The 21,765-nt window shown below is 62.4% G+C and overlaps 3 protein-coding genes across 5 annotated transcripts; all 3 read right to left on the bottom strand.

Moving 5' to 3' along the window:
* Positions 1–440: 440 nt before the first annotated feature.
* On the bottom strand, positions 441–2,591 carry GP1BB (glycoprotein Ib platelet subunit beta). Its single transcript, XM_060612972.3, has 2 exons — positions 1,591–2,591; positions 441–1,330 (listed from the first exon to the last, which is right to left on the bottom strand). The coding sequence occupies exons 1-2, from the start codon at positions 1,598–1,600 to the stop codon at positions 714–716; spliced, it is 627 nt and encodes a 208-aa protein (XP_060468955.3). The 5' UTR covers positions 1,601–2,591; the 3' UTR covers positions 441–713.
* Positions 2,592–2,713: 122 nt separating this feature from the next.
* SEPTIN5 (septin 5) lies at positions 2,714–10,645 on the bottom strand. 3 transcript variants are annotated; one of them, XM_078435528.2, is made up of 12 exons: positions 10,471–10,645; positions 10,327–10,337; positions 5,817–5,913; positions 5,624–5,710; positions 5,227–5,350; positions 5,005–5,139; positions 4,691–4,808; positions 4,457–4,558; positions 3,550–3,646; positions 3,329–3,464; positions 2,990–3,092; positions 2,714–2,888 (listed from the first exon to the last, which is right to left on the bottom strand). In XM_078435528.2, exons 1-12 carry the CDS (start codon positions 10,511–10,513, stop codon positions 2,832–2,834), a joined length of 1,110 nt encoding a protein of 369 aa, XP_078291654.1. In that variant the 5' UTR covers positions 10,514–10,645; the 3' UTR covers positions 2,714–2,831. The 3 variants fall into 3 exon arrangements, with proteins under 3 accessions (XP_078291654.1, XP_078291652.1, XP_078291653.1); XM_078435526.2 differs by lacking the exons at positions 10,327–10,337; positions 10,471–10,645 and adding an exon at positions 6,713–7,066; XM_078435527.2 differs by lacking the exons at positions 10,327–10,337; positions 10,471–10,645 and adding an exon at positions 6,569–6,830.
* An 8,920-nt stretch (positions 10,646–19,565) lies between these two features.
* On the bottom strand, positions 19,566–21,720 carry LOC144613869 (platelet glycoprotein Ib beta chain). Its single transcript, XM_078435532.2, has 2 exons — positions 20,716–21,720; positions 19,566–20,455 (listed from the first exon to the last, which is right to left on the bottom strand). The coding sequence occupies exons 1-2, from the start codon at positions 20,723–20,725 to the stop codon at positions 19,839–19,841; spliced, it is 627 nt and encodes a 208-aa protein (XP_078291658.1). The 5' UTR covers positions 20,726–21,720; the 3' UTR covers positions 19,566–19,838.
* Positions 21,721–21,765: the final 45 nt, after the last annotated feature.

Genomic DNA, 21,765 nt, shown 5'->3' on the forward strand with positions numbered 1-21,765 from the left:
CCTGAAATCTGCCCATCTACGCTCCCAACAGTCCTCAGAGCCTCCTCACGGCCCCTCACTGACCCCCAGAGACCCCAACTCCAAACATCCTCTCTCTTCCTCTCAACCACACTGTCCTGCAGTGCCCTCGATGTCCCCACTGTCTTCACTGTCCAGTATCCTCACCGTCCCTGTGTCCTCACTGCCCCTCAGTGTCCTCACTGTCTCAACACTGTTTTCACTGTCCCCACAATGTCTTCGCTACCCTATAATGTGGTCACTGTCTGAGTTCTTCTGTGCCTTCCACTTGAACTCCTTTGAAAGTGAGTGGTCTGGGAGAGTCACTGATCCCGTGTTGGGTGTAGGAAGATGTGATGCATCCCCCTTGAATCACCTCCTAGGGCTTGTCCTGTGGTTTGGGAGGGGAATTTCCGGGTGGTGGGGCACAGAGACCAGTCAGATTGGGAGAAGGGTTTATTCTGCACTGGAGTTTGGTGTGGGGAACCTCGCAGGGGCTGGGCTGCAGCTCACCCCTTTGACCCGCCTAAGCGTCCTGGGCTTTGGCTCGCCTCGCTGCAGAGGGGCGCGTGTGGCCCGGGGCCCGCAGGGGGGTGGTGGGGTCTGGAAGACTGTGCCCAGGCGGAGGACGAGCCCCGGTCCGGGTCAGGGCGAGGGCTCCTTGGGGCAGGGTCCTGTCGGGCTGGCACGCCCGCGTCGCTCAGCGCCTCTCAGGACTACTCGTAGAACTCGCTGGCTCCGGCCGTCTCCGCCACCAGCGGGGCGGTCAGCGACAACGGGTGCGCGGCGCGGGCGCGGGCGCGGGCGCGCAGCCGGCGCAGGCGACACAGCAGCAGCAGCAGCAGCAGCGCGTGCAGGAGCCCGAGGCCGAGCAGCAGGAGCTGCGCTGCCAGCGCCCCCCAGCAGAACGCGCCCGGCGCACAGGCGGCGCGCAGCTCGTCTTCCGCCAGGTACGGCAGCAGGCGGCCGCGCAGCGCCGGGGGCGCGGCACAGCGCAGGTCGCGGTAGGGCGCGCGCTCGGGCCGGCCGGCCAACCAGGCGCGCAGTGGCACCAGGCGGCAGTCGCAGCGCCAGGGGTTGCCGCCCAGGTGCGCGGCGCGCAGCACGGGCAGCGAGTCCAGCAGCCCCGGCGGCAGCGCCGTCAGGTTGTTGCCCGTCAGCACCAGTTCAGTCGTGTCCGGCGGGAAGGCGGCGGGCAGCGAGGCCCATGTCAGCCCGCGGCGCCCGCAATCCACGCGCGTCCCCGCACAGCCACACGGCGCGGGGCAGCCCGCGACTGGGCGGCTGGGCGGCGCTAGCAGCAGGAGCAGCAGGCTCAGCGCCCGGCGCGGCCCTGCAAGGGAAGCGCCGCAGTGAGCCTGGTGGCCTGTGTGGCACCTGGGCGGGTCCCTGTACACCCCAGGGCGCTGGGCCCGGCCCGGGCCCCGGAGACCCGAGCCCCGCCTTACCCGAAAGCCTCTCCACCTCGACCATCCGCGCGCTGACTGGAAGTCCGCCCTAAATCTCCCTACTGCAGCCCAGATGACTGCAGCGCCTCCCAACCCGACTCTGCTCATGGAGCGCAGTCCCGGGCCTGCCTGACCCCAAACTCACCAGAGCCCATGGCGAGAGGATGGTGACCTGGCTTGTTCTGGAGCGCTAAGCGTTGGCTGGAGAGCCAAGCGATAATGCCGCCCCGCCCCTGCCAGGCCCCAGCACCCCGGCCAAACCGACCACAGCGCTGCCACCCGCCAGAAATAACCCGGAGGCCCAGTAGACAGACGCTGCGGCCCCAGATAGAGCACTATCACCAGGGCTCGCAGGCTACCAGGGCTTCCGCCCCCCACCAACCCAGGGGAGCAAGGATCACCACTGCGACTTCACCAACATTGTTCTCCTGTCACCAGGACAGGATGCAGCATTCACAACTGAACAAAACTGGAGACTGGGATTGGGGGGGGAAGGTATCATGCTGGGGGTGGGGGAGGGATGGCCTAGGCAACCCAGGGCAACAGTGCTGCTGGGGAGAAAGGACCTCCAGCCACAGGCAGGGAATGGCAGTCTAGGGGTGGGGGGTTCCCAGGTTGCCCAGCACCCACTGTTCCTGGAGCCCTCAGGCCAGGCCACAGCCCTAGATGAGGAGTTTGGGCAATTGCAGGCGTCCCTGCCCCACCAGCCCCGGGAGATCCTTGCCTGCAGCCAGCTGCTCTCCTTCGGTCTGGAGGGATCCTAAGCGCTTCTGTTGCCCAACCTGCCACTGAGCTACCCAGTGAGGGGTGAGGAGGTAGGGAAGGACTGGCCCACCTCGGCACAAAGTGAGGCCTCAGCGTAAGCTGGGTGGCCCGAGGGAGGGGACACATGAGGGTTCCCACGTCCACTCTGTGGCACTGGGGTGGAGAAATAGACCTGGGATGCCGAGGATCTGCTTCCCTATTCTGCCTTGTTTTATCCCCCTACCTGAGTAGGGCCTGGAGTCGGAGTTCATGACCTTCTGGGGCAGGGGTAGATCTCAAAAGTCATGGCCCAAATTAGCTCCTGTTCCCCCGAGGCCAAAGAGGGCCAGCTGTGGGGGCTGCTGTCCAGGCCCCTTGGAAGCAGATACAAATAAGGGGAGGGACTGGTGCTGAGAATAAATTAGGGTTGTTTGGGGGCTATGAGCCTGCATCTCTGGGTCAGGTTGGGAATAGTCGGGAACAGTCCTGGTCTGGACCATTCCGGGACTGGGGTTGTGCCCAGGCCTGTTGGAGATCCAGATTTATTCCAGGGTGGAGTCCAGGCCAGTTGGGGTCCAGGGACGGGAAGGGCCAGCCTGGAAACTGGCAGTATATCCATGGCAATGTGGGGCTGGGTTGGGGTCACTGGTCCTGCATCTGCTGCTTCATCTTCTGCAGCATCTCCTGCATGCGCCTTAGCTGGAGGTGAGACGGGAATAGCAGAAGGTAGAGTGGCAAACGTGATAGGAGGGGCTGGACCCCCACCTCCACCCCTTCTCCTCCCCTGTGGCCCCACTAACCTCCTCATCCTTCATCCTGATGAGCTTTTCTGTCTCAGCATCCGGGGTAGGCAGTGGTAGGATGGGGATGGGGCTCTCCATGCGGCTGTCCTGGGTCAGTTTGCTGTGGGGTGGACAAGAAGGACAGTTTGTCTGACCCCCAACACTACCGAGGCTCTGCCCTCCTGAGCTCCCACACCGTTGGGTCGGCTCTGGGAAGACAAGGTGCAGGGTGGGGGGCCTACTTGGGAGTCGGGGCAAAGTTCAGATCTGGGAAGGCAGCAAGGATCAGCCCTCTGTTAGGGAGCCTTGGCTGGGAACACGAGGTGCACGATCCAGGTCCGAGTCAGAGCTGCGCACCTGGTCATCTGCTGGATGCAGTGCGCGCGATAGTTCTCATAGTGCACGTCGCATGTCACGTCCTTGAGATCATGCATGTGTGTGCGGATCAGCATGTTGCGAAGCTTCACAAAGTCGCAGTGTGCCTGGTTCTCCACTGTGGGGCAAGAGCGGGTGTTGGGTGGGTGCAGGCCCGGGGGAGCCACCCCACTCCCTCTGTCGCACCCCATGCCTGAACTCACCCTCCACGATCCCCCAGGGGTACAGTCGCCCCCGGACCCGTTGCCCCTTGGCCTCCACCACTGTGTTGCTGCCGATAACCGCGAAGGGCGCACTCTCCTGGGAAGGGCAGGTACAAGGGCTCGCGCCCAGTTAGTGTGAGTATGGGGTTAGTGGCTGAAGAGGGACATGGGCACTCGGCACCTGGTCGCTCCTCCAGTATCACTATCAACAGCCCCTCCCCAAAGAGATCCTGGAGTTGCCCAACCCTTGTGGCTTCTCTGAAGCCAGAGCTGGCATGGCTTATACCCGTGGCACAGGGTATGTGCCCAGCCGGGCATATCCTCCCCCTCTGACACCATCTCCCATCAGGAACTGCTCCATTCAGCTACCATCGCCATCCCTCCCTCCCCAGAGCTGAGCCCCTGCCTCCTGTTACTGATGCTGACTTAGGCTGGGGCCAAGGGCTCCACCCTGCTCTTGGCCCAGTGGCTGCCTATCCCGTGCCTTAGGCTTGGTTATTGCCACTCTAGATCCCGGGGCACCCAAAGCCACAACCATCCTCTGGAGCTCAGAATTCTGGGAGCCAGGGCACACACAGGCTTGTGGCCATCAGGCCAGACCCTTCTGCTCGTGACCCATTGGAAGAAGACTGAGGAGCAGGGTCAGGGTGGAGGCCTGGCCAGGACTGTGCCTTTGGGTCCTGGCAAGTGCTCCATGACACACTAACCACACGGGGCCCAAACTGCACAAGCCAGTGGGGACATGAGTGACTGTACCCCACCCCCACCCCCCCAACCCCCCCCCCCCCAGGTGGAGGGGCTCTACTGCCCAGACAAAAGACTCTTTCCCCCACCGGGTTGGACCTGGATGCTTGGTGCCATGTAAACTGACCTCCAGTTCCCTCCTCTGCCACCCCAGGCCGCTCACCTTCAGTTCCCGATCCTGTTGCTTGAAGTCCTCATCCTCGTCAGAGTCACATTCAGGGAACTGGTACACGTGGATCCCAAACTTGTCAATCTCCTCCCGGATCTGTGGCGGGGCAAGGGCTGTCAGATTTGAGGCTGGCCAGGGACCCGGGGCCAGGTGCGCTGGCACCCAGGATCAGCACACTTGGTGTTCTGGGTCCTGGAGACCTAGCCCAGGCCCAGTTGCCAGGCTCACCCGCTCCTTCAGCTTCCGGATCTCGCTGGGGACGAGACAGTCAGCTTTGGCGATGAGCGGCACAATGTTCACCTTCTCATGCAGAGCCTTCATGAAACCCACATCCACTGGCCGCAGCCTGCAGAGAGCATCCAGGGGTGGAGAGGGGCATGGTGCGGGTGGTGGGGGCACAGAGAGAGGGTGGGATGGGCTCAGGGAGGGCATGGTTGTGAGGGCACAGGCAGAAGATAAGCAGTGACAGGTGCAGCCAACGGGGAACCATGGAGGCGGGTCCCACCCCCCACCCTGAGCCTGTTCCCAGGACATTCACGCACCCGTGTCCAAAAGGGGAGATGAAGTAGAGGCAGCAGTGCACACGGTTGTCTTGGATGTTCTTGCGGTTGAGGCCACTCTCGTCACGAAAATACTGCTCAAACTGCTGGTCCACGTAGTCGGTGATGGGCTTCCAGCTGCAGGTAGGCAGGAGGGTCGGTGAGGCCAGAGGGGACACTGGACCAGCCTAGGCACAGACTGTTCCCCAGCCAGGCTCTCCTCACCACTCAGAGTTGTTGACAGCATCCCCGAAGCCCGGTGTGTCTACAATGGTGAGCTTCAGCTTGACCCCCTTCTCCTCAATGTCCACCGTGTGCTTCAGGATCTCTACGGTCTGGCTGATGCGCTCTGTGGGTGTCGGGGCATCGTTTGGAGGGGTCTCTCCAACTCTCAGACCCCACCCCCACTGGGCAGCCAGGACCCTTGTTCTCATCCATTCTAGCATTTAGCCCTGGCCTCATGGCCTCACTGTGGTCTGGGCCACTATTCCTGGACCCTGAACAGGAGAGACCCACGCTGTGGGGAGAGAGGAGCAGGGTCTGGACCCAGAAGGGACCCCTTTGAAGGGTCACACAGCAGAGGATGGGGAACCAATGCCAGGGCTGCATAGGGCCCACTCACCCTCAGCACTGAGCAGCTTCCGGTCCTTGTACAAGTCAGTCAGGAAGAGGCTGTGGACCAGCGTGGACTTCCCCAGGCCCGACTCACCTGCCAGCAGGTACAGTGAAAGAGTCAGGTTAAGTCTGGGACCCCTCTGACAAAGCCTAGCTGGCTATGGCCCAAGCCACCCCACCTGGGAGTCCAGCCCACTCACCCGCCACCATAAGCGTGAAATCGAAGCCCTTCTTCACAGACTTCCGGTGCACCTGATTGGGCAGTGTGGCGAAGCCCACGTACTGCTTGTCGATATCCTGGGGGGCAGGGGCAGGGCAAGTCAGGAGCAGGCTTGGATTCCTGGGGCAGTCTGATGCCCTGTTCCCTACCCGGCTCAGACATGGAGGCAACAGAGGGCAGAGTCCTCTGTGTGGGGAGTTTCAATGGCAGAAATGGGGTGAGGGCCTGTGAGCAAAGGCCTGGAGCTGGGAAGGCAGGTGAGGGGGTGACAGGCATCCTTGCCCCCGCCTCAGTGAGGGGCTTTGCAGGGACCTGAGAATGTGTCTGTGTGTGTAGAGTTTAGGATGCCTGGCTGCAGCAGGCCTAGGCTGGGTCCTCCCTTGGGCGGTGGGCAGAGGGCACCAGGACCCAGACCCCTCACACACATCCAAGGCCCTCCATAGGCGGGAGAAGCCCCCTGGCCTCAATACTCACCCCTCCTGAGTGTACCAGGGGGTGGGAGGCCCCATCTGGCCACCATCCAGCCGCGGGGGTGGCTGGCTGCTGCTACCAAGGCAGAGCAAGGGCTATTTATAGACAGTGGCACCGAGCCTCCCCCACCCTCGGGGTCCCAGCGCCCAGTCAGGTGGACCCTGGCCCTGCCGGTCCCTGTCACGTCCCAGAGCCCTTGGGACCGGGACCCGGCAGGCACACACACGCTGACCCACATTCCACTCCCCTCTCCACACACACCTTGAGCCGCCTCTGGGCCTGGGTCCGCGGTGACAGCAGCTGCTCCACCAGGCGGTCCTGGGGCGCTGCCAGCGAGTCCATCGCTGCGTTTGGACCCCAGACCGGGTCAGACCCACAGGGGCAGGGCTTTCAGGAGGGACTTACAGGCGGTACTGCCCTGAAGCTCCGTTCTCGCCCCCGTTTTACAGACGCGGGAATTGAGGCCCAGAGAAGGGACGTTGCCCACCCGCGGTGTTGCTGACCCCAGAGGCCACGCGTGCCATGCCTCTGCCAATGCGGACCCGCCCCAGCAGCGCGCGGTCTCAGCCACAGGCAGGCCCGGCTCCCGCACCGAACCAGAGGCGGGGCCTCGCGGGCGCTGGCAGGCGGGGCGGGCGGGGAACAAGACCGCCCCACCCGCACGGTCGCCGGGAAACAGTCGCTTGGAAATTGGGCCGCGGGCGGAGCCACCGGAAAGCTGCTTCGGAGGGCAGGGCCCAGCATAGGCGCGCATAGGCACGGAGGCGGAGTCCCGCTGCCGGACGGGTGGCCTCTGTCCGGGCGTCTCCACCACCCGGGTGGGAGGGTGGGGAAGCCAGGGCCCACCTAAGGGCCCTAGGGGGCGGGGTTTGTGGCCGCCCCGCGTCTCGCCCCCTCCAGGTGCAGCACGGCTTTCACCCGCCAGAGGGCGCCGGGAGAACGCTCCAGGGACCTATGCGCACCCACGCGGGCAGCGGCCCCTCTCACTCCTTTTCTCCTCATAGAATTGGCCCGGAAACCTCCCGGCGGTGTCGTGGAGTCCTAACTATCCAAGGCCACACTCCTTGTACGCTCCCTCCCCCCTCGTATGTTATGTGTGTGTGATGGGAGCAGGAGTGTTCTGGACTGGTGTGGTCCTTCCAGACACGTGGGAACTGGGAGGGGGCAGAGCCCACCTCCCCAGCCTGGACCCACCTCCCCTTCGCCCGGGCTTGAAGGGGCTCAAGTGCTCAGTTAGAGCACCAGAGGCCTACCCACCCTACCTCCGGGAAACTTGGAAGCTGCAGCCAGCCAGCACTGGCCACAGCTGCCCCCAGACCACTTCTGCCAGCCAAAGTGGGGGGATGGTGTGTAGAGTGAACTTACCCCCTCCCCGTCATTTGTCTCCCTGTCAGCCTCCTCGCCTGCTCTGATCCACAAGACGGGCCCACGAGGGCTGGAAAGCTCAAGCCGGTATAGCTCTCACCCTCTGTGACCACCCCAGGGGCCACAGGCCTCTCCTGGGCACCAAACCCTTCCTCACCCCTCTCTCCGGGACCCTACCAGAATCGGAACCAGCCAGCCAGGCAGGAGGGAGGCTTGGAAAGGAGCTGCAACAAGAACAGACATACTTCTTGGACTGTGTATCAGTGGGGATAGGCGGCCCCCAGCTCTTCCCCACCCTGGTTCTCCCTTCTTGGCTCCCCTGGTTGAGGGGCCTCTGTCCATTTGTCCAGGCTCATGATGCTGCTGTGGGGCCTGGAGGCCCCTGGCACCTGGGGAGGAGGGGTGGGCCCACAGCTGGGAACAGGAGAGTCTTTCATCCAGAGGAGAGCAGGGGGAAGCCACAGGGCACCTCCCTCAGCTCTCCCAGCTGGGCCCTCAGTCCTTGCCCCGAGAAAGCCTCCACACTGGCCCCAGCCCTCTGCCATGTGGACCTGTAGGAAGTGTCTGGGCCAAGTCCCACCCAATCTCCACCTGTAGGTCCACTAGAGACGCAGCCCCTCAGCCTAGCCCCCCAGCCAGACAGGCTGGCATCTCAGGCTCAGGGCATCTCCAAGACAGACACACCTGGGTCTACGCCTTAGCACTTCACAGCTGGGTGTCTAATGGAGCTTGTCACTCTCAGACTGCCTCAGTTTCTCCACTGATAAGGCACAGCCTCTGGGGAGGCCCAGGTCAGAAGGGCAAGAGTCAGGAGGGTGACATGTCAGGAGGGAAAGGGTCTCACTCCCAGCTCCTGCCCCTGCACCCAAACTCACCCAGACAGGGCCTGTGGATTCCCTGGGGGAGCTCCAGGGAAGGGGCCCTGCCACCCCCTCTCTCTGGCCCATGAAGTACAACAAATATTTCTCAGGGCTTCCTGAGCTGTAGACACAGCTGCGCCCACCTCCTCCCGGTGCCTGAGACTCTCGAGGCATTTCCATTCTTAGAATCACTGGAGTCAGCTCTGGAAGCAGCCACCAGAGCCAATAGAGCCCCCATCACTGCCTGAGACAAGGTGGGGGCCAGAGGATGGGGACACGGAGGGCCACCAGAGCACCCCCCACCCTCTTTCATAGTGTGGATAGACCAAAGCTCACCAACACCAAACAATATTAACGGTGAAACTACCATATTCTTCCAGCCCCCCCCCCCCCAGATCCTCGGGGAGCCTGTCCCAAAGACCTGGCTCCTTGGCTTTGTTCCTGGGGCTCCCCCTCCACCTGCATGGTGCCCTCTCCCTCTGGTCTGAGGGGTAGGGGACAGGTGAGGCTGGCTCCTAACTGACCTTGAAGGATGGGCAGACACAGGCCTGACGGGGCTCACACCTCAGCAGGAGGGAGTCCCTGGTGGTGCTAGGCAGCAGCTGCCTGGCCCAGTAACTCCAAGGCCCAGGAGAAGCTGTGGGGGCTGGTCTCCCGGGCCTTCTCTCTCTCTCCTTCAAACAATAGCCTGGCAGCATGTGTCCCTGCGTCTCAGGCATTGTCTGACCTGCCTTGATAGGAAGACAGCTCCTGGCCCGGGCTCCCTGGAGAGGCCCTTGCCAGCAGGTTGAGGTTGAGGGGCCCCTCCCCAAGAGCCTCACCTGTCCCAGGGTGGGGCGTGTCCCTGCCAGGAGACTGGCACCTGGCAGCCAGTGACTCCCAGCCCCCACCCCACCTGCTGGGCCGCACCCTGGGCCAGGACTTCGGGGTTCTACCCGGCATCTACCCGCTGTGTGAATTCCTATCTCTGACGAGGAGTGCCAAGGCCACCTTGGTGCCAGAGTTAGGCCAAGAAGATCCCCCAACATGACTGAGCTCAAGCCAGAAAGGCCTCCAGCAGGGCCCCAGAGCCCCCTGCCCATCTGGTTACCCACTCCCACCCCACTCTCAGGATCTCCCAGCTCTGTTTAACCCCAGCCTCAGCTGGGTTTCACAGTGGGTGCCCAGGTCAGCCTCCTGTCACGTCCTGCATTCCCTGAGTGGGGGCCAGGCCAGCCCCTGTGGGAGGCCACAAGCCTATTTGTACCCACTAGGTTAGAAGACCCATTCTGGGCACAGGGATGACTCAGACCAGGCCTTAGAGGCTCCCAGTCTGGGGAAGAGGCCTGGCCACAGATCAGCCCACTCGAATTGGTGTGTGGGGAGAAGAGGCATAAGATGCACAGGAGTGGGGTGGGGCTGCTTAGGGTCTAGGTGCTGGCTGGTGGATACAGACCCCTCCCCTAGCCTGTGGCCTGTGGTGACGGTGGCCTCACTCAGGACCCCCAGCACGAGGCCTAAGGCCAGTTCGGGGAGGATACACTGGCACTGGACCACTGGGAGACACCCGGCCCATCCCCCCATCCTGGGAGGGGCACCCCGGCTGTAAGGGCCAGGGGTCAGGCCCCCAGGGGCCCAGTGCCCACTCCTCCCCTCTGTAGCCCCTGGCGCAGCGGCACTGCCCCAGCTGACAATCGGTTATCGCGACAGGGCGGGATGACGGCCGGCGGGGGCGGGGTCGCGCCTGGGCGCCGGCGGTGTTGGTGGCACAATGGGTGACAGCCGGCCGCGGGGGGAGCGGCGGCGCGCACGTACCTGCTTGTCCTCTGCGGGGTCGGGGTCGGGTCGGGGTCCGGGTCCGGGCCGGCGGGCGGGGGAGAGACGGAAAGACACGGTGAGAGGCGGGCGGGCGGCGGGGACAAAGGCGCGCGCGGGCGCGCGGGCAGGCGCCGGGCTCACCTGGGGTCGCCAGCTTGCTCTTGTACCGCAGGCCTGTGCTCATGGTGGCCGCCGGCGGGGGGGACGGGCGGCGGCGGGCGCGCGGGCGGGGCGCGGCGACGAGCGGCGGAGGCCGAGGCCAGGCTGCGGGGTGACCGGCCCCTCCGCGCCGCCGCCGCCCGCCCCGCCCGCGCGCCCGCCAGCCAATCGGCGCCCGCCGCGCCCACGCGCGACCCGGCGCGGCCGGCGGGGGCGGGGACCCAGGCGCCCCCCAACGGCCCCGCGCCCGCCGCCTCCGGGCGACGCCCTCGCTCACAGCCGCAGGCCAGCGCCCCGGGAACCCGGCGACGCCCACGCTGCCCCAGCCCACGGCAAGGCGGCAAGGCGGCTGCCCGACTCCCGCCACATCTCGCGTCTCCCGTGCCCAGGCCTGGACTCTGCCTGCCTCGCTCTCGAGGGACCCCAGTCGGTGCCTCAGCCTCTGACTTTCCCAACGTGTGGCTCTTCCGTAAGACCTTGCCCCCCAGGGACTGGCGGCCTCCTGCCAGCCGCTCCTCACCTCACCATGGACGACGGAGGTGCTGGCCTGTGGAGTCCTGCTCCTGGCCACAGCAGGAGAGGTGATGGTCACCCCACGGACCGCCGGATGCCCGGCGCAGGGCCGGTGCCCCAGCTTCCCTCCTGCAGCCTGTTCAGTGCTGTGCACACCTGCTCTGGGAGGAGACACCTAGGCAAGCTGCAAAGTCCAAGCCCCTGGGCAGTTGTCCCTCTTCTCTTTTTCTGGCTTATTTTCTGGGATTATTTCTAAAGAGTAACCGAGCTGACATCTGGGACAGGACGGACCGACCTCAAGCCTGCCTGCTCCCCTACTCCCCACCTCAGCTGTACACCCTCTGCTCTGCAGATGGCAGCCAGAACTGCTACCACCCTGAGAGGGGGGGCAGGGAGATCTCGGCCTCCTGTGCTAGAGGCCAGTCAGTGGCACTGAAGGCAGGGCCAGGGCCTGCACCCCATTTACAGATGGGGAAACTGAGGCCCCAGACCTTCAGTGATTGGCAAGATTCTCAAGCATGAGTGCCTCCTGTCTTCCGTCACTATCACACTCCCGAGTACCTTTGGCTTCCCTGGAGTGCTCTCAGATGTCATATCTGGAGTCTTCGGTCCCACAGAAAGGACAGGCAGACCTGTGGTCACCAGCTCCCCCAATGACAGCCCCCTTAGGAGGAAATGGCCTGCTGTACCTTCCACACTCAGGAAGCGCTCCTTTCTCCCTAGCCCCTCGTGTGCCCCTTGGTCCTCCTCCATCTCTGAATCACCAGCACCTAGCACAGAGTTGTTTGCTCAGAAAATGAAAAAGCCATGTAAGCAGCAGCATTGCTCTGCAAAATTCTGTGGCAAACGCCCATTTCCCCCTCCACTGGGACCTCCATGTAGTCCAGAGCTGTGGCCAGTGTGGGGACACTCCACCGCTCAGACCCCTCATCCAAAGCCTCAGGGCCAGATGTGTTTGGAATTCAGAATTTGTCATATATCTCATACAGTACATGATACCTCATTGGAGCCGGCTGCAGCTGCTGGTAACCAAACACATTAAGATGTTTGTAGTGGAGGGGTACCAGGGTAGCTCAGTAGGTTAAGCGTCCGACTTCAGCTCAGGTCATGATCTCTTGGTCTGTGAGTTCGAACCCCGTGCTGGGCTCTGTGCTAACAGCTCAGAGCCTGGAGCCTGCTTTGGATTCTGTGTCTCCCTCACTCTCTACCTGTCCCCCACTTGTATTCTGTCTCTGTCTCTCTCAAAAATAAATAAACATTAAAAAAAAAAAAAACTTTTAAAGATGTTTGTAGTGAAATGAGGGGTATCCAGGTGGCCCAGTCGGTTTAGCGTCCAACTCTTGATTTTGGCTCAGGTTGTGATCTCACGGGTTTGTGCTCTGTGCTGACAGCATGGAGCCTGCTTGGGATTCTCACTCTCCCCCTCTCTCTCTGCCCGTCTCCCACTCACAATCTCTCTCTCTTAAAACAAACAAACAAACAAACAAACAAACAAACAAACACATTTAAAAAAGGTGTTGGTAGTGAAGTGCGACTATTCACATGAACTGGAATTAATAAAGGCCATAACACATGGTTACACATCAGCCCAGGGCTGCCTTTGTTACAGAGTTTCGAACACTTTAAGTTTCAGAGCTTTGGGGGAATTTGGAATTGGGGATAAAGGAATGCAGCAGGGAGGGAACACTTGAAGTGATAGGCAGGACTTCTGAATCTTCCTCAGCTCCGACAGGCTTGGTGGAAACCCCATCTGAGGGGGCCTGAAGCTTTGCAAAATGGTTGAACTGGTCAGTGAAAACTGGCACTTGGACCTTTAGTATGAACTGACCCATGCAAGCCTGTGCTTGTGGGGACAAAGGAGGAGACAGGAACCTATCCTCGATGAGGCAGACATGTCTTTGCAAAGGGCTCTTTCTGGGCTCAGCGGGGAGGGGGCCTCCAGGAAGCCCTGGGTGTTGGCCTTGCCACAAGAGAGTCAGGAGTGTGGCCCTCCGGGAGGATTTCTGTGGCGGTGGATCCCCAGCCCGGGGCAAAGGGGCTGACTGGTATCCTGGAGACCACCATGGCAAAACCATGGTACCCCAAATAAGGACAGACAACATCACTGCCCTCCACACTGGGGACCTCCAGATGCAGAGCAGACACCTGGAGAACTGATCCGGGACCTCTGAGACCAGAGACCTCCACACCAGGGACCTGCCAAACGGTGACCTCAGACCAGAGATCCCCAGAGGAGAGACCCCCATACCAGAGACGCCTACACCAGAAATTCCATACCAGGGCTCCAAAGAGAAGAGACCTATAGAGCAGGGGCTCTAGATGAAGGATCTGCAGCAGAGAGACTCATAAAATAGGGACCCTCACTAGGGACCCCCGGAGCAAGGGGTACCCAGGTGAGGCATTCTGTGCCAGGAGAGACCCAGGGCTCCCACAAACAAGTCTGTCCCCATTTTTCCTATAAAGAAAGCCGATGGTCTTCCCCCACTCCCCCCCTGCATGAACATCTCAGGATGGCGTTGTCTATGGGCTCTGGCTCTGCTCTGGTCTGTGTCACTGGTGTCCTCCCGGGTGTGGCCCCCCAAGACGCACTCTTGCAGGAGATGAGGCAACTTGAACACGGTGAGCACCTTCAGTGGGCACACAGGGGCGCAGGCGTGTTGGGACAGGCGGCTGTCAGGGGCGCCGGCCCCCCCCCCCCCCCCCCGGCAGCCCTGCCCAGACAGAAGCCCTTTCCTCGGTATCTGGCTGGAATCCTTCAAGAGCATCTTTAAATAAACAAAGCACAGAGAAAAGTGAGCTCCTAAATACAAGTCACATTAACATAGATTTCCATGCAGAAGCACAGCAGAGCTTGGCCTTTAGGCCTTCCATAGGCCTCCTCAAAGCCCTGCTCAAGCCTGGGAGTTGTAGAGGCCCAGGGGCACAATCACCTGGGCGATGCCCACACTGCCCCGGACACTCACCCCCACCTCCCCAGCCCCCTGGCCCCAGGCTATAGTCTCCCTCTTGGGAATGGGCACACCAGGCCTATGCACACACCTGGGCAAGAGAAGCAGCATGGGGACCCTCTACTTGCCCTGAGGTCTGTACCCCCAAACCCCAGGGGTTCCCTCTGGCAAAGCTTGAAGGATTCCCTTCCAGCCCCTCTCACTTCTTTTTTTTCTTTAAAGTTTATTTACTTCTTTTGAGAGATACAGAGACAGTGCAAGTGGGGGAAGGGCAGAGAGAGAGAATCCAAGCAAGCTCCACCCCATCAGCACAGAGCCTGACAAGGGGCTCAAACCGACATAGCCGTGAGACCATGACCTGAGCCAAAAGCAAGAGTCAGACGCTTAACCAACTGAGCCACCCAGATGCCCCAGGCCCCTGCCACTTCTGAAGGTTTTTTTTTTACCCCACTGGGGACACAGTGACCTTGTGGGGATGATCCCAGGGTCCTGTGTGACTGGGACAGAGGCAGGGAGAGCAGCACTGGGGTGGGTGGAGAGAGCCAGTCAGGCTGTCCTTGTTGTTGAAGGTGCCCTCCCGTCCCCCACCCCTTGCCACATGAGTGTCTATCTGGCCAAGAGCCCCTCAATTTGTCTAACACACTTAAACAGGGTGAGGTGAGGCCCTCCCCGCAAGGACACCTGTAGTAGGACAAGGGGTGAGGAGGGTGGGAGCCTCTGATAGGTGAAGGCTGGAGTCCAAGGGACCTGCACCCCCAAGCCCCCCCCCCCCCGACCATGCAGACAGTAGCCTCCAGATGGGACTGCACACTGCTGGGAAGAATGCTTCAGAACCAACAAATGACTGGACGGCAGCTCCCCTTACACATCTGGGGCCCTTCTGCCCTCTCCCTCCTACAGGCTGAGCCCAGGGCACCTCTGGCCCCTGCAATCTCTGTACCCTCCCCTGACAGGCGTCTCCTGGCAGCACAGTGCTGCTCCCTCAGCCTGAACATCCCCAGGAGCCCTCCCCACCACCTGCCTTCAACATACCAGTCAGTGCTTTTGATGTCCCGGGGCTGGGGCACTCAGGTTTGTTCTGAGGGTCAAGGGGATCATCCACATGATGAGGACCAGGGTTTCTCTCAGGCACAGAATTCCAAGAGCTCTGAAGGACGCTCCCGTCCCCGCTCCCTCCGCTCTTTGAGAGATTTCATGGTGGACATTTGTTTCCCTGTGTATAAGTGGCCTTATTTCTGCCACAAGAGCCCTGAGGGGTTGTCTGCAGGACACACCCCTGGGCCAGGGATCCATGAAGCCAGTGGCTGAACTGGGGGTCTGGGCAGTGGGGGTGCTGAGCACACTCCATAGGTCTTGGGAACATTCCCATGGGCTCTCTCAAGCTTTGCCCACACTGAGTACTGACCCCTCAGGGGATGTCCACAGTAATGGAGGGGTCCCCACCTGGTCGATCTCCCAGCACCCTTTGTCCAGCTGGCCTTCACCACGCTGCGGGGTGGTGGTGACAGGAAAGCAGGACAGAAGGAGGGATAGACCGTGTTTCCTCTGGGGCAGAGAAGATCCCCATGGGAAGGCTTCTCTGGGAAGGACTGCTGATCCCCAGACCCTGCAGGGCCAGCCCATGGGTTCTCCTGATAGGACAGGACGTCATCCTCTGCAGACATTTCCTGTCTGTGCACAGAGAAGGTGAGGACGAGGAGAGTGTTGCATCCATTGTAGACAGCCCTGGGTGTAGACAGCTCTGGGCATGTGACTGTGCTGGGGAAAAACGGAGGTAGGCCTGGGGGATACCCCAGGGGCTGTTTAAGGAAGGCGGGACACAAGAGCTAAGGCCAGGCCCAGTCACCAGGACCAGTGACCCTAAAGGCCCCCCTCAGCCTAGGGGGTGAGTGCTTCCCGAGAGCCCCCTGCTGATTTATGGTTCTCCAGGGTGGACAGAGTTATGGCTGCTAAGGCCTTGCTCCCTCCCTCTTCCTCCTCCCTGTTGGGGGTCGGTTGGGGTGGGGTGGCTCTCAGCTGGTTTCCAGATGGGCCTGATAGAGGGGGCATCTTGGGGTGGGAGGCCAGACACCCTGAGCAAAAGGACCTGGCCAGTGTCAGCTGGCCAGCCATAGCTGCCTTTGTCTCTCTCTGTGGTTGTCTCTGTCTCTGTCTCTGTCTCTGTCTCAGGCTCTGTCTCTGTCACATGCAGCCCCCCTTCCCCGAGGCAGCCTGGGTGGGTGGGAGTGGGAGCCGGTGATTTATCGCCTGCTGCCTGTCTTCCATCGGAAACGCCGGGGGTGGGCGCAGACGGTGCAGTGAGCTATGGGCCCCCAGGGCCCCGCCACCCACCCCAATGTTGTTGCTCTGTCTGAGCGGCGGGTGCACCCCCACCCCAACGTGGCCAGGGCTTCGGGGGGCCCCCAGACCTTCCCAGGGCCTCGTCCACGCGGGCCCCACTCAAGTCTCCCCCCACCGAGGGGCCGCCCCCCTCCCCAGGCTCCCCTTCATCTCCCCAGGCAGGAGGGGGCCCACGAAGGACCCGCACACACTCCTCGCCCCCAGGTTGGTCGGGAGGTGGCGAAGCGTCTGTTCCACTCCCCCTGGGGGGCTCCCATTCCACCATCCCCACCGGCTTCTTCCTTCTAGTCGCCCTCCACGCCACCGGCCACCACGCAGCCGGCCACCACGCAGCCGCTCCTTCCAGCCCTGCCTCGGTGCACACAGCAGGGGCCCAATGTATGTTTACGGAGCAAACAGGCGGCAGGAGTGCGGCTGGAGCACCTGAGCTGACACTCCCTCCGCCTGGCGGAAGAAGTCCCTTATCTTCCCTGTTGATGGGCTGTCAGCGACCCCGGGGAGGGGAAGGGAGAGGAAGGTAAAGGAGGGGAAGGGTGTAGAGGGGGCGCGCTCACCCCTCCCTGTCAGTGGCCACTTGATGCACCCTTCCCTGTTCCCGTGGGGTGTACGACCTGTCCGCCGTCTCGGCGATCCGCCCCCACCAGCCTGGGCAAATCCGTCCTCTCCTGGCGTCTGTTCCTCTGCGGACCCTGGTTGTCTGCATGCCCAGGGCTCACCTCGGCTGCCCTCGCCCCACGTGGGGGGGTTTTCCGCAGACCACGAGCGCCCTCTGGTGGCTCATTCGGGTCGCGGCGCGTGAGGGGAGAACCGGATGCCGATTTGGGGGCGGGAGGTCCTCAGCCGAGGCCGCAACCCATTTCACAGACAAGGACACGAAGATTGCCAGAGGGAGGTCACGGCTGTATCTGTCCCAGGAATGCCGTCTGGCCCTGCCGGGGCTTGTTCAGAGAGGCTGGGGGTGGGCAGTGATGGGGTCAGAGGACCCCTGGGCTGTAGGGCAAAGGACCCTGAATCAGACAGCTTGGGGGCTGCAGGCGTGGGGGGATGCCTTGAGTGGCCACCGTTTTGTTCCCATCTGGAAGGAGAAGGAGTCTGAAACCGCAGAGAGGACCAAGCTGTCAGTGGGGAAGGGCCCCTGGGGCAGGTGTGGTGTCCATTAGATGGAGGACCACGCTGGGGGGAGGGGCATGGCAGGCCCTTGAGGTGGGGGTAGAGGTGTACATTCCCCCTCCCTGCACAGGGCCATTCAGGGGCGCTGAGCTGGGACCATCCACTTCCCCACACTCCTTGGAGGCCCCAGGGTCAGTGCATGGAGGGTCAGCTCAGGGTCACAAGTTGGGACCGGGGACTCCCAGGCAGCCTGGAAAAGATTCGCCAGGGAGGCCAGGCCAGCACCCTCTGTGGCCAGTACCTTGGGCAGAAGCCAATCTAAATCATGGAGAACTGACAAAAGAGAGAGAGAGTCTAGGAGGAACCATGATATTCAGCTGCCCTATTTACCAGGGAGTAAGGAAGTTCTTCCTCAGGTCTGACCAGACTGTGACACCAGCCTCTTTCCTACATCAGAGGAGCTCCAGCTGCTTCTGCAGCTCCGGGCTCTCAGGGTTCCTTGTGCCCATCCTCTCAGAGGGACACGGCCCAGAAGCCCTCAAACTTGTGGGCAGTGGGCCTGGGCTCCTGCTGACCCCTCCACATAGTGTCTGCTGGAGCCTGGGCTCACAGCCCAGGAGGCTTCCTTCTCTTAGCTTGGGGTCACCTAAGACCCCCAGGCCATTTTCTCCTGAGCCCTACATTTGTTCCCTGAAGGCCTCAGTGAGGAGTAAGAGAGGAGTCCTAGGGGCTCTGCTTCCAGTGCAGCGTGGAGAAAGCTCAGGCCCAGCAGGAAGACCCCTCCCTGGCATCTGGTTTCCTCCTCTGGAAAGTGAGGGGGAACATCCCCTCCCTGTACCATGTTGGGACTGAGTTAGGCTGCCTGTGTACCTTACTGTGACAAAGACTATTACCTCTGACCCCCACCAGGGGCTCTGGGTGTGCTGGGCCATCCCTGAGGGTGTGTGTGTGTGTGGGGGGGGGGGGGGGTTGGCAGTTCATTTGTACAAAAGGGGCCATCCCTGATGTAGTGATAAGGCCGGATGGACGGCTGGACAGTCGGCCACAGCCCACAATGGGCCGGATGCCCCGCACCTGCCCACAAAGGAGGGGGTGGCTCCTGCCTCACGTCTGACCGGCAGCCCTGAGATAGCATCAGCCCAACCGGAGGGCCATCCATCTTGTCCCACAAAGACTGGGACAAAGGCCATGTCAGCGGCAGCCTCCCCGACCCGGTCAATGGGGGCCAGAGCCTTCCTGTGCCAGGCGCCCCAGGCCCAGGCCTGAGGCTTCTTGTCAGGGTCCTGTTTGGGTCCATGAAGAGTGGCCTTCATTGTTTACAGGGCCAGCCAGGTGGAGGCCCCACCCAGGGCAGGAATGGGACTCCAATATTGAGGAAAGTGTCAGCCCTTCATTTGGGCACCCTGGGTCCCTTGTTAGCAGCTTGTGCCACAGTGGGGCACCCTGGAGGAGTCCCAGGCCCTGGCTGCTCAGCCTGAGTTCAGGGGTGGGATAGGGGAGACCAGGGACCAAGGCTGGTCCAAGCAGTCAGAGGCACCTTCCCACAGGAAGTGGTGGTCAAGTGCAGAACATGACTCCAGACACTGTGCAACACCCTGGTACCCACTCAACCCTGCAGGGACCTGCCTCACCTGTCCTCCAGAGGCTGAGCTTCTAATTCAGATGCCCAGGGAGTTCCAGGTGGGTCATCAGATTATTCTCACCACCCTGACCCATCCCTGACTGCCCTGAAATCTGCCCATCTACGCTCCCAACAGTCCTCAGAGCCTCCTCACGGCCCCTCACTGACCCCCAGAGACCCCAACTCCAAACATCCTCTCTCTTCCTCTCAACCACACTGTCCTGCAGTGCCCTCGATGTCCCCACTGTCTTCACTGTCCAGTATCCTCACCGTCCCTGTGTCCTCACTGCCCCTCAGTGTCCTCACTGTCTCAACACTGTTTTCACTGTCCCCACAATGTCTTCACTACCCTATAATGTGGTCACTGTCTGAGTTCTTCTGTGCCTTCCACTTGAACTCCTTTGAAAGTGAGTGGTCTGGGAGAGTCACTGATCCCGTGTTGGGTGTAGGAAGATGTGATGCATCCCCCTCGAATCACCTCCTAGGGCTTGTCCTGTGGTTTGGGAGGGGAATTTCCGGGTGGTGGGGCACAGAGACCAGTCAGATTGGGAGAAGGGTTTATTCTGCACTGGAGTTTGGTGTGGGGAACCTCGCAGGGGCTGGGCTGCAGCTCACCCCTTTGACCCGCCTAAGCGTCCTGGGCTTTGGCTCGCCTCGCTGCAGAGGGGCGCGTGTGGCCCGGGGCCCGCAGGGGGGTGGTGGGGTCTGGAAGACTGTGCCCAGGCGGAGGACGAGCCCCGGTCCGGGTCAGGGCGAGGGCTCCTTGGGGCAGGGTCCTGTCGGGCTGGCACGCCCGCGTCGCTCAGCGCCTCTCAGGACTACTCGTAGAACTCGCTGGCTCCGGCCGTCTCCGCCACCAGCGGGGCGGTCAGCGACAACGGGTGCGCGGCGCGGGCGCGGGCGCGGGCGCGCAGCCGGCGCAGGCGACACAGCAGCAGCAGCAGCAGCAGCGCGTGCAGGAGCCCGAGGCCGAGCAGCAGGAGCTGCGCTGCCAGCGCCCCCCAGCAGAACGCGCCCGGCGCACAGGCGGCGCGCAGCTCGTCTTCCGCCAGGTACGGCAGCAGGCGGCCGCGCAGCGCCGGGGGCGCGGCACAGCGCAGGTCGCGGTAGGGCGCGCGCTCGGGCCGGCCGGCCAACCAGGCGCGCAGTGGCACCAGGCGGCAGTCGCAGCGCCAGGGGTTGCCGCCCAGGTGCGCGGCGCGCAGCACGGGCAGCGAGTCCAGCAGCCCCGGCGGCAGCGCCGTCAGGTTGTTGCCCGTCAGCACCAGTTCAGTCGTGTCCGGCGGGAAGGCGGCGGGCAGCGAGGCCCATGTCAGCCCGCGGCGCCCGCAATCCACGCGCGTCCCCGCACAGCCACACGGCGCGGGGCAGCCCGCGACTGGGCGGCTGGGCGGCGCTAGCAGCAGGAGCAGCAGGCTCAGCGCCCGGCGCGGCCCTGCAAGGGAAGCGCCGCAGTGAGCCTGGTGGCCTGTGTGGCACCTGGGCGGGTCCCTGTACACCCCAGGGCGCTGGGCCCGGCCCGGGCCCCGGAGACCCGAGCCCCGCCTTACCCGAAAGCCTCTCCACCTCGACCATCCGCGCGCTGACTGGAAGTCCGCCCTAAATCTCCCTACTGCAGCCCAGATGACTGCAGCGCCTCCCAACCCGACTCTGCTCATGGAGCGCAGTCCCGGGCCTGCCTGACCCCAAACTCACCAGAGCCCATGGCGAGAGGATGGTGACCTGGCTTGTTCTGGAGCGCTAAGCGTTGGCTGGAGAGCCAAGCGATAATGCCGCCCCGCCCCTGCCAGGCCCCAGCACCCCGGCCAAACCGACCACAGCGCTGCCACCCGCCAGAAATAACCCGGAGGCCCAGTAGACAGACGCTGCGGCCCCAGATAGAGCACTATCACCAGGGCTCGCAGGCTACCAGGGCTTCCGCCCCCCACCAACCCAGGGGAGCAAGGATCACCACTGCGACTTCACCAACATTGTTCTCCTGTCACCAGGACAGGATGCAGCATTCACAACTGAACAAAACTGGAGACTGGGATTGGGGGGGGAAGGTATCATGCTGGGGGTGGGGGAGGGATGGCCTAGGCAACCCAGGGCAACAGTGCTGCTGGGGAGAAAGGACCTCCAGCCACAGGCAGGGAATGGCAGTCTAGGGGTGGGGGGTTCCCAGGTTGCCCAGCACCCACTGTTCCTGGAGCCCTCAGGCCAGGCCACAGCCCTAGATGAGGAGTTTGGGCAATTGCAGGCGTCCCTGCCCCACCAGCCCCGGGAGATCCTTGCCTGCAGCCAGCTGCTCTCCTTCGGTCTGGAGGGATCCTAAGCGCTTCTGTTGCCCAACCTGCCACTGAGCTACCCAGTGAGGGGTGAGGAGGTAGGGAAGGACTGGCCCACCTCGGCACAAAGTGAGGCCTCAGCGTAAGCTGGGTGGCCCGAGGGAGGGGGCACATGAGGGTTCCCACGTCCACTCTGTGGCACTGGGGTGGAGAAATAGACCTGGGATGCCGAGGATCTGCTTCCCTATTCTGCCTTGTTTTATCCCCCTACCTGAGTAGGGCCTGGAGTCGGAGTTCATGACCTTCTGGGGCAGGGGTAGATCTCAAAAGTCATGGCCCAAATTAGCTCCTGTTCCCCCGAGGCCAAAGAGGGCCAGCTGTGGGGGCTGCTGTCCAGGCCCCTTGGAAGCAGATACAAATAAGAGGAGGGACTGGTGCTGAGAATAAATTAGGGTTGTTTGGGGGCTATGAGCCTGCA

The sequence above is a fragment of the Panthera onca genome, chromosome D3 (genome assembly GCF_046562875.1).
Source record: "Panthera onca isolate mPanOnc1 chromosome D3, mPanOnc1 haplotype 2, whole genome shotgun sequence".
Taxonomy (NCBI): domain Eukaryota; kingdom Metazoa; phylum Chordata; class Mammalia; order Carnivora; family Felidae; genus Panthera; species Panthera onca.

Coding starts and splice junctions, on each gene's coding strand:
- SEPTIN5 (XM_078435526.2), bottom strand. CDS start 7,051: ATGCTGGGCCCTGCCCTCCGAAGCAGCTTTCCGGTGGCTCCGCCCGCG. Junction 3,647..4,456: donor AACAGGATCGGGAACTGAAG/GTGAGCGGCCTG, acceptor TGCCCTTCCCAG/GAGAGTGCGCCCTTCGCGGT. Junction 3,093..3,328: donor TGCATCCAGCAGATGACCAG/GTGCGCAGCTCT, acceptor TCCACCCCACAG/CAAACTGACCCAGGACAGCC.